Source organism: Schistocerca gregaria, chromosome 5, assembly GCF_023897955.1.
Source record: "Schistocerca gregaria isolate iqSchGreg1 chromosome 5, iqSchGreg1.2, whole genome shotgun sequence".
In the NCBI taxonomy this organism is placed as follows: Eukaryota; Metazoa; Arthropoda; class Insecta; order Orthoptera; family Acrididae; genus Schistocerca; species Schistocerca gregaria.
Window position 1 is genome coordinate 168306561 of NC_064924.1, and position 12076 is coordinate 168318636.

Here is a 12076-nt window from a genome sequence, read left to right on the forward strand (position 1 = left end):
ACTCGTCGCTGAAATGAGAAAATGATTTTCTGATGTGACATCTGTGATAACAATCAATCCAACTATGGCACACATTTTAACTACCTCTGCTGCCTTTATCCCTATATTACATCCAAAGTGCACACTGCATTATAAAATTTAGCCCTCTTGCACTTGAGACTCTATTTTATGATGCTTAAACAACATTCATAAGATTCAAATATGCAAAATTCAATATGTAACTGCAAGACAAGTACTAGACCTTCAAGTAAGAAATGACAATTTATAAATACACTCACGGTGAGCTATGAACTAACACGCCAAAAATAAAAATCACGAACTTATACATCAACCCAATTCTGTTTCAGGTAACTTTTAACGGTGATGGTAGTTTACAGACTTAAGTATTCTTCACAACATATGCTGCATGAGCAAACTCCACACCGATGTGCTGCTGCACAGTGTCCACTCTGTATATCAAAGTTACTTAGTGCAGAAAATCAAATAGCAATAATAAAAAAATTTAGTGCCCAAAGTGTGATGTGATGTGATGTGATAATATGGGTGGATGCTGGCTGGAGTCTGGTGGTCATTGGGCAGTGGTCTGTGATTGCTGCATTAAAAGGAAGTTCTTCAGCCTATTCAGTTCTGATCTCAAACTCTTTTGCAGAAATGTTTCTGGAAGCTTTTGCTATGCTGGTGGATTAAAAAGTGAAGCAAATTATGTTTGAGGTCCCATCGTCTAACAGACAACGAGTTAACACAGTTTAAAAACCAAAGGTTGAAGTGGACTCAAACTTGCAACTTTGCATAGTCTGTCAGTAAACTCATGAGCGAGGAGTGCTCTTGGTCAGGGAAGTGGCTTTCCTGGAAGAACCCTGCAAATGTGCTACAGACACACCCAAAATCAGTTGCTCATCTCTTGGCCAGAAGAGTAGTGCAGCTTGTGGTCATTTATGTTGTTCTGTTATCAGTGTTAATTCAGTTTGTATATTTTGTGATATACTTATTCAGAAATGATAGATAAGCATACTACATCATACGAAAATGGGCACAATACAAAGAAGAGGTATTTTCAGAGTAAAAAGCTTTCACTTGTCTCTATAATAAGAGCTTGTGCTAAAGAGTTAACACAAAAAGAACTATTGGCTAATATTAACAGTCTCAATCAGAAGGCTGCAATTCATACAAAAGTCAGTCTTGCCAAGATAGGACACATAAGAAACAAGCATGAAAATTATCCATATGGTTTAATGGCATTGCCAAGAACTAAGAATTTTGGAATTTTATAGTCACCTTAAGTGAATGACTCAGCCTCATCTCTGTGGTAGCTTGTCAGTAAGTTATGAATAAAAAAACTGTCCTTTCCTAATACTTGTTCCTTCAACAGCTAACCCAACATATGAAAAAGGTTTTGAGTTATTCAGAATGCTATCAAATTATACACATAATAGCAATACTAACTTAACAATGCTCAGGAGAAGGCACTAATTACTTTTGAGACAAAGCATTGAGTATGAAAGGTATGTAAATTATATATAACTATTTGCTTATATTATCAAACTGTGGCCTCTGAGAACTAGGTGGTCACACTGCAGAATGCAGTAACTAAATATTATACTGGTGTCCCTTCTAATGTAAATAACAAGTCAAGTCCTGGAGGAATGATTGGAGGGATGGACATCCTTGAGCAGTTAATAAGCATAACAGACAAAAAATTAGTAATTCTCAGGAAACATCATGCTAACACCACATAACACTGCCTTAGTCCAGCAAACAAGATTGTCTGCAAGTTTATTCAGGTACACAATATCCAGCTGAAGACACTGGTGATTAGATCCCACAGAGGTACTAAATTGTGAGGATGACTACTGTGTTCCACCTGCTATTCCAAATAGTCCCACACCTTTCTATGTGATTAAGAGTAGGTGATTAAATAGGCCACTCAAGCTCCGTTAGGCTGCCTGAGTGTCTGTCAAAGCAGAAATATATGAGTGTGGCCCTGTGAACATGGCTGTTGTCATCTTTGAATATGATAGTGTCCACAGCATACTCATCGTGGAGATGTAGAAGAAAGTGCAACACCTGATCACCAAGAATGTTGAAATAAGCAATCGGGTTCATGTTCACTTGAATGAGTAAAGCCAAGTCATAATACGAACAACAAATTCAAAACATCACATCACCACCTCTGGCCTAAACTACATGCTTCACACACTGCAAGTTAAATACCTCGCAGGGCCTTTGGTGCACTCATCCTTTCGTGAGGTACTCGATTCCAAATGACAGCTGCATGCAGCTCCTTTTTCAATGTTCCCTTGGACATTGATCGAGATGAACTTGTGTTCGCTAACAAGAGTAATTCATGTCGGGTTTGAAACTGATTGTCATTTAAGAGCCACGGCATTCATCTTCAACCATGTTGGTTAGCATCATTGTACAATCACTGTTGCCCTGCCACATTCCATTGCTGAGTTGTACAACATACATCATAGGCACATAGGACACCCTGTGTTGATACACCGACAAATTGGGCATGTTCATTCTCAATGTGGTATGGGAGGTCCAAAGGCAATAGCACTTCTCTATCATTCTGGGGTGCCTCCATGTCAGCCTAATTTGCTGTGCTGACTCTACACATCAGCTGGGACATACACACTACTTCACTGACATGACTTACATCAACAATGGAAGTCATGTGATTGCCCAACATATGATGACACATCCCTCTGTTTCTGCACATGCACAGTCTTACACATACCCACAATTTTAGAATTCTACACTTGGCATAATCAGGTGATCACTAAGGTCTTTAACCCATTCAAGATACAGTTAGCTGTGGATTTTCATGCTGACATGTGACATGCACCCACCCCAAGTACTCGATTTTGACCGGAAGGTTTTGCGTGTAATACAGTATAAAGCCGTGAAGGGTTGTCGGTATAGGAAGTGCCTGAATTGTTGCACATCACAGCAATTTCATTCAAGCATTCCAGCAATATCATGAGATTAAAAACATTGAATATCTTTCTCATAGTGGTCACCCCTAGCAAACAACAACAACAACAACAACAACAATCAATGACTGCTACATACAAATTAATCTTGATATATAGGCAGAGAATCCACCAGAATTGTGTGCTGTTGGCGTTGACAGGATATGCACACGTCTCCACACAATTAATATAGTCTGAAGAAGTCAATTACAAACATTATAGTAGGATGTGAATAAGGGCACAAAGGAACACCTCAAATGGAACCTGGGTTAATGGCAATGGGTTCTCTTCATTGAAGAGTACAGGATTTGTATGACACCTGACAATCATTATAGAAGATTGTGGAGGCAGCAGTGTATCAGTTCACATCTGAGGCATGCAATCCTGTGGATCCAGCAGAGGGAAGGGTGAATTCATCATCTTTTAAGACAATAATGCACAGTGCTCCCTGCCGCTGTTGAATAAGCAGCTGTCAGCAGAAAGTCGTATACTCCTAGCTCACTCATTTGTTACATAATTTAATTCTTAATTTCTTTGCGTGTTTTTGGTACTTGCAATGTTTAATTCATAAATTTCGGGCATATTATAGTATTTGAGAGTTGTAGCATCGAGCTTTAGTACCTGAATAGAGCAAAATCGCGTAGTCTCCTTCCGCTGCCAAGCAGTGTGTCAGCAGTGCGCAAGAAACAGCATTACTGCATTTACTAGGCAATCTTGTATTTTAATAACCGTTTAAATTTTGTGTCGATTTGTTTGTGCTCCCTGTAGATTAATTCAGACGTGCTTTGCACAACAGTTTTTAGCATGGATAGGGATTGCAACTGCTGTGTTCGGATGCAGGCTGAGTTGGCATCCCTTCGCTCCGAGCTTCAGGCAGACTTGGCTTTGGTCACACAACTTGAGACTGTTGCCAATGGACATCACTGTGGGGGGTCTGGATGGGGGTTTGTCGGGGATGGCCAGCTCATCCCACGCATCCCCCAATCGCCAGCTCATCCCACGCATCCCCCGATCGGACTACGACTGTGGCTGCCCGGGATACTGCCCACATTGAGGCTGATCCCTCACCTGTGGTAGAGTGGGAGGTCATCTCGAGGTGTGGCCGGGGGTGAAAGGCATTCCGGAGTGCTGAACGGAAGGCCTCGCCAGTTTGTCTGACGAACCGGTTTCAGGCTCTGTCTCCGGCTGATGCTGATCTTCGGCAGGAGATGGCTGCTTGTCCTGTTCCAGAGGTTTCCCCTCAGTCTGCAAGATCTGGGCAGTCGCAGAGAGTGGGCTTACTGGTAGCTGGGAGCTCCAATGTCAGGTGTGTAATGGGGCCCCTTAGGGATATGGCAGCAAGAGAGGGGAAGAAAACCAATGTGCACTCTGTGTGCATACCGGGGGGAGTCATTCCAGATGTGGAAAGGGTCCTCCCAGATGCCATGAAGGGTACAGGGTGCACCCATCTGCAGGTGGTTGCTCATGTCGGCACCAATGATGTGTGTCGCTATGGATTGGAGGAAATCCTCTCTGGCTTCCAGCGGCTATCTGATTTGGTGAAGAGTGCCAGTCTCGCTAGCGGGATGAAAGCAGAGCTCACCATCTGCAGCATCGTCGACATGACTGACTGCGGACCTTTGGTACACAGCCGAGGGGAGGGTCTGAATCAGAGGCTGAGACGGTTCTGTGACCGTGTGGGCTGCAGATTCCTCGACTTGCACCATAGGGTGGTGGAGTTTCGGGTTTCGCTGGATAGGTCAGGAGTCCACTACACGCAGCAAGCGGCTACACGGGTAGCAGGGGTTGTGTGGCATGGACTGGGTAGTTTTTTAGGTTAGATGGCCTCGGACAAGTACAGAAAGGGGAACAGCCTCAAAGGGTGCGGGGCAATGTCAGGACATGCGGGGACCAAGCAGCAATTGGTATTGTAATTGTAAACTGTCGCAGCTGCATTGGTAAAGTACCGGAACTTCAAGCGCTGATAGAAAATACCGAAGCTGAAATCGTTATAGGTACAGAAATCTGGCTGAAGTCAGAGATAAATTCAGCCGAAATTTTTACAAAAGCACAGACGGTGTTCAGAAAGGATAGACTGTATACAACCGGTGGTGGCGTGTTTGTCGCTGTTAGTAGTAGTTTATCCTGTAGTGAAGTAGAAGTGGATAGTTCCTGTGAAATATTATGGGTGGAGGTTACACTCAACAACCGAGCTAGGTTAATAATTGGCTCCTTTTACCGACCTCCCAACTCAGCAGCATGAGTGGCAGAACAACTGAGAGAAAATTTGGAATACATTTCACATCAATTTTCTCAGCATATTATAGTCTTAGGTGGAGATTTCAATTTACCAGATATAGACTGGGACACTCAGATGTTTAGGATGGGTGGTAGGGACAGAGGATCGAGTGACATTATACTGCGTGCACTATCCGAAAATTACCTCGAGCAATTAAACAGAGAACCGACTCGTGGAGATAACATCTTGGACCTACTGATAACAAACAGACCCGAACTTTTCGACTCCTTAAGTGCAGAACAGGGAATCAGTGATCATAAGGCTGTTGCAGCATCCCTGAATATGGAAGTTAATAGGAATATAAAAAAAAAGGGAGGAAGGTTCATCTGTTTAGCAAGAGTAATAGAAGGCAGATTTCAGACAACCTAACAGATCAAAACAAAAATTTCTGTTCCAACGCTGACAATGTTGAGTGTTTATGGAAAAAGTTTAACACAATTGTAAAATGTGTTTTAGACAGGTATGTGCCGAGTAAAACTGTGAGGGATGGGTTCAACAACAAAGTTAGGAAACTACTGTGAAAGCAAAGAGAGCTTAACTGCAAGTTTAAACGCAGCTAAAACCTCTCAGACAAACATAAGCTAAACAATGTCAAAGTTAGTGTAAGGAGGGCTATGTGTGAAGCGTTCAGTGAATTCGAAAGTAAAATTCTATGTACCGACTTGACAGAAAATCATTGAAACAGATGATGACACGCTTAAAGCTGAAATACTAAACACCTTTTTCCAAAGCTGTTTCACAGAGGAAGACCGCACTGCAGTTCCTTCTCTAAATCCTCGCACAAACGAAAAAATGGCTGATATCAAAATAAGTGTCCAAGGAATGGAAAAGCAACTGGAATCACTCAACAGAGGAAAGTTCACTGGACCTGATGGGATACCAATTTGTTTCTACACAGAGTACGCGAAAGAACTTGGCCCCCCTTCTAACAGCCGTGTACCTCAAGCCTCTAGAGGAACGGAAGGTTCCAAATGATTGGAAAAGAGCACAGGTAGCCCCAGTCTTCAAGAAGGGTCGTCGATCAGATGCGCAAAACTATAGACCTATATCTCTGACATCGATCTGTTGTAGAATTTTAGAACATGTTTTTTGCTCGCGTATCATGTCGTTTTTGGAAACCCAGAAACTACTCTGTAGGAATCAACATGGATTCCGGAAACAGTGATCGTGTGAGACCCAACTTGCTTTATTTGTTCATGAGACCCAGAAAATATTAGATACAGGCTCCCAGGTAGATGCTATTTTCCTTGACTTTTGGAAGGCGTTCGATACAGTTCCGCACTGTCGCCTGATAAACAAAGTAAGAGCCTACGGAATATCAGAACAGCTGTGTGGCTGGATATAAGAGTTTTTAGCAAACAGAACACAGCATGTTGTTATCAATGGAGAGACATCTACAGACGTTAAAGCAACCTCTGGCATGCCACAGGGGAGTGTTATGGGACCATTGCTTTTCACAATATATATAAATGACCTAGCAGATAGTGTCAGAAGTTCCATCCGGCTATTCGTGGATGATGCTGTTGTATACAGAGAAGTTGCAGCATTAGAAAATTGTAGCGAAATGCAGGAAGATCTGCAGCGGATAGGCACTTGGTGCAGGGAGTGGCAACTGACCCTTAACATAGACAAATGTAATGTAATGTATTGCGAATACATAGAAAGAAGGATCCTATATTGTATGATAGCGGAACAAACATTGGTAGCAGTTACTTCTGTAAAATATCTGGGAGTATGCGTGCGGAACAATTTGAAGTGGAATGATCATATAAAATTAATTGTTGGTAAGGTGGGTACCAGGTTGAAATTCATTGGGAGAGTCCTTAGGAAATGTAGTCCATCAACAAAGGAGGTGGCTTACAAAACACTCGTTCGACCTATACTTGAGTATTGCTCATCAGTGTGGGATCCGTACCAGGTTGGGTTGACAGACGAGATAGAGAAGATCCAAAGAAGAGCGGCGCGTTTTGTCACAGGGTTATTTGGTAACCGTGATAGCGTTACAGAGATGTTTAGCAAACTAAAGTGGCAGACTCTGCAAGAGAGGCGCTCTGCATCGTGGTGTAGCTTGCTCGCCAGGTTTCGAGAGGGTGCATTTCTGGATGAGGTATCGAATATATTGCTTCCCCCTACTTATACCTCCCAAGGAGATCACGAATGTAAAATGAGAGATGAGAGAGATTCGAGCGCGCACGGAGGCTTTCCGGCAGTCGTTCTTCCTGCGAACCATACGCGACTGGAACAGAAAAGGGAGGTAATGACAGTGGCACGTAAAGTGCCCTCCGCCACACACCGTTGGGTGACTTGCGGAGTATAAATGTAGATGTAGATGTAGTCCCACCAAGTGCACCTTCTGAACACCTTCCTTCAGGAGACAAGAATCAACTAAATGGAAAAGCCTGTGCAGTGTCTACTGAGGTGTAGTTGGTACAAAATGAAACTTGCTATTGCATTGTCACAGAAACTTTCCCCATACAGTGGCTGGCCACAGGGAGGCTTCCGTAGAAGAGTGCAATAGGGCTGAGCAGCATCTTAACCACCTTTTGGACAGTAAGCCATGAAGGATGCTTGAGATTGAAAAACACTGTACTGAATGTTACCCATCAGTAGATTTTGATTTCAGTCATTTGCATTTTCTACATGACTGGATTTGTGTGTGTGTTTGTGTGTTTTGTTCATGTGCCTGTCTGCCGGCGCTTTCCCGCTTGGTAAGTCTTGGAATCTTTGTTTTTAATAAAATTATTGTTTGTTTCATTCTATTTCCTTTGAATCCATGGCCAGGTGTCTTTGCAGATATGCAAGTGGTGCAAAATTAATCGAACAACTGTGGATCTCTTAACCTATTTATGCGAAATGTATTACATTTATTTATGTTCAAGGTCATCTGCCAATACCTGTTGCAATCATCAACAGCCTTCAAGTCTTCCTACAATTCACTAGAGTCTTCTGGTGTTTCTTCCTTCCTACAGACAAATGCATTGTCTGTGAACAGCCTTACGGAGTTTTTGTTGTTATCCACTAGATCATATAGACAGGGTGATTCAAAAAGAATACCACAACTTTGAAAATTGGAAAAGGAGAGCTATGCTCTTCCTGCTGTTGATTGAAGTAAGCTCTGAAGTTTCATTTGGTCACTAGGAGCACTGTTGACCACGTAACTTTAATATCTGCTGTCAGCACAAAGAGTATGGCAGAAGTGAATCGATGAGAGTTGTTCTGCGTGCATTTCGAACCAAGTACAGAGTTCAACCTCCCGATAAGTGGTGTACCACACATTGGTATAAACAATTCACAAAGAAAGGATGTTTGTGCAAAGGGAAAAGTTCCAGACGAATGTGCAAGAGTGAAGAAAATGTTGGCCGCACTCAGGAAGCATTTGTTCGCAGTCCAAGAAAATCAACCTGCTCAGCCAGCAGAGAGCTGCAAATTCTGCAACCGACTATTTGGAGAGTTCCAAGGAAAAGGTTAGTAAGAAACCTTATCAACCACAATTGGTTCAAGCCCTTTCCAAAGCTGATAAGTGAAAAGAATTGAGTTCCGCAAATTTGTACTTGAGCAAATGCAAACAGGTGACCAGTTTATTTCAAAGCTAGTGTTTAGCTATGAAGCAACATTTCACACAACAGAGAAAGTCAATCGGGACAGTGTCTGTATATATGGCACTGGCCATTTCAGCCAATAAAGCTTTTGCTCCTTCTTTTTTGAAGGTGCATCTGTAATTGGACAAACCTATCTGGAAATGTTGCAGAACTGGCTGTTCCTCAACTCGAAGAAGAAGCACGTCAATTAGTATTCCAGCAGGATGGGGCACCACCCCACTGGCACTTATCTGTCCATGCCTGTCTGAATGAAAGGTACCCACAGCCATGGATCAGCCACCAGCCACCAGGCAGCTTGTGACAGAGCATTCATCACTGGCCTCCAAGAAACCCTGACCTCATCCCCCATAACTTTTTGCTATGGGGGTACGTTAAAGATATGATGTTTCAACCATCTCTACCAGTTAACATTAAGAAACAGAAAGAAGGAATAACTGCAGCTATCCAAACTGTTACGCCGGGGTACAGAATGTGTGGAATGAGTTCGGGTATCGGGCTGATGTCACTAGAGTGTCTTGAGAGGGTCATACTAAACATTTATGAACTTGTTTTCTACTGAAAGAAACTCTGTTAAGTACTTATCATATTGGTTAGTTAGCCAAGATTTCATCATGTTTCTTTGATTAAATGCAGATTTTCAAAGTTTTGGTATTCTTTTTCAGTCAACCCAGTATAAATCCCTCAGGTTACTTCTGAAATTACCTTTATATTTGCTGACTGTCTTGTTAAGAGTGTGTACAGTTCCACCTGCTAGGAAGGCAAAAATCTAGCCACAAATCTGATCTGATCTGATAGTTGGTAAGCCCTTATTTTGTTCACTTAACAACAGTGTGAAAGTGCATAAAATGCTTCCCAGAAGTGAAGAAACATGACATCCACATGGAAGCTCTTGTCTAGTCTCTTGGGATTTCACGGATGAATTGAGTGAGCTGTGTACCACAAGATCTCTTTTTACAGCAACCATGTTGATTTCTATAGAGCAGCTTCCTATTCTTAAAAAATGTCACACTGTAAAAGTTAAACGTGTTCCATAATTCTACAACAGACTGACATCAGTGACAGACCTATAATTAAATGCATGTCTGAGAACCCTCCTTGGAAACAACAATGACCATCACTTTTTCCAATTGCTTGGTATCCTTCTTTGCTATGACAACATGCTGTTAGAAGGGGGGCAATGTCTTCCATGCCATCTCTGTAAAAATTTCACAGGTATCTCATCCAGTCCACTATTGAGCAAATTTAATTGATTTTCTATTCCGCAATCATTTACCTCAATATCTGCCACTTCGGCACTTGTAGGATGAGTGAGAGGTAAAATCATATTACTATCTTCAGAAGTGAAATAATTTTGGAAGTCTGAATTCAGTATTTTGGTCTTTTCTCTGTCATCTTCTGTTTTGGTACCTGTATGGCCACTGAGCAACAGAATAGATTTCAAACAGGTACTGACTTTACGTGCAAAGAAATCTTCTTGGGATATCTAGTTACATTGGTTTCAAAAATTTTACTTTCAAAGTCACCAAATGCTTCATAAATCGCTAATTTTAGACTTTACACTCATCTAGGCGTCTTTCATCTTTTGTCAACTAGACTTTGACTTTGATTAAATCTGTGATGAAGATCTCTTTGCTTACAGAGCAATTTTATAACCTGGCTATTGGATCTTGGTGTTTCTTTCCCACCCCTCACAACACTGGTTGGCACATATTGCTGTAAGGCACATTGTACAAGGTTTTTGAATTTTAGCCATTTATGCTCCAAATCTTCATATTAATCATATTTGATTGTGGCTATTTAGACACACTGCAGTTTGTTTCCTGTCACTCTTGCTAAACAAGCTTTTGATAAAACAGTACAAGGCGTTAAATTTCAGAGGGCATGATGGGTCAGTTGAAGGTAAGAAGTGGCAAGAACCCCTTGAGTACACACTTCAGCCAAGATAACTTTCCAATGGCTATGTACTGACTGCACTATTTGCTTTCAGCTAGAAACAGTTTCAAGTACTGCCAGGCTCCATTTTATCCTAAAATTGGCACATTTTTCTGTGTATCGACACTGTTGGAACGACAAAAACGTTAATGACAACAATAATTATATTATTTTCCCAACAAATAATAAGATATGTAGGTTGCTTGGGAAACATGACTAACATGAGAGGAGAATAAGAGCTCATACCTGTAAATTGGTCGCACAAATTTCATACGTCCTTGCTCCGTCACGAAGTCCAAGGCATGCTGAATTTGTTCCTTCCACTTTCCTCTAATGCACAAACGTAGCCATCTTTAAAACAAGAACACATGCAGATCAGATGCAATCTCTCTTTACTAATGACTTCTTGTTACAGAATACTGCACATTTAGTAAATATAACTGATCCTCAAAGTGTACTAATCATGCAAAATATATCATTTATAAATCTGTGTGTATTTTATTATGACAATGGAAATTATAGAATGGAAAAAAAAACTTACAAAAATGTTGCAAACAGTCACATAGTTCAGATGAATTGCAAGTAGCACAAAGGTACAAAGAAGAATCAGCAGACAGTTGTGTCGGTGGTTTTTTTTTATTTATTTTTTATACATTTATATTAAAAGAAAGAATATACAGTTACAATATCAAAATTAAATATCATGACATTTGTTTGTCTTTCAGTGATGTATGCTATTAGATGTCAATGGATGTACAGCATCACTTTGAAATGGCTAGAATGTAGCACAACAGAGTCAAAATAAAAAAAGATCTTTTGGTTTTCTGATAGTTTTTCATAGAGTATTGCCTCAGTGGCTAGCAGCAGCAGGGCAGAAATGGTCAAACAGAGTTACATTAGAAACTATCATTAGTAACATGCCAAAGAAACTCTATGTATGCTCAGTATAGAGGAAACTTTAATATTGCATTTAAGAGCACCTCCCCCCTCCTGAAAAGGGGGAGGAAAGTGAGAGTAAGTGAGTGGGATGGTGATGGTGGGAGGAAGGAGACAAAGGTGACATCATTATAGATGGAACTTGAGCTTTGGTTGAGGAAGGAAATAAGCCCATGTCACTTACAAAGGATCCACCCTACCATTTAGTTTAAACTTTAAGCACTTCAGGCAAACTACCAAAAACTTAAATGTAGATAGCTGGACTGGGCTTTGATTTGCTGTCATGCTGAATGTGAGTCCAATGTCTTATCATTGTGCTACCCCCATTATCCTCCTCTCTTCTCCTCATCCTGCGG

The 12076-nt window shown here is 41.3% G+C and overlaps 1 protein-coding gene across 1 annotated transcript in view; it reads right to left on the bottom strand.

The window, feature by feature from the left end:
- The window catches only part of LOC126273372 (leukotriene A-4 hydrolase), a 98250-nt gene that overhangs the window by 1751 nt on the left and 84423 nt on the right, over positions 1–12076 (bottom strand). Inside the window, exon 12 of the mRNA XM_049976923.1 lies at positions 11031–11135. Within this exon, the coding sequence (XP_049832880.1) occupies positions 11031–11135 (105 nt within the window). The remainder of the gene's footprint in view (positions 1–11030; positions 11136–12076) is intronic.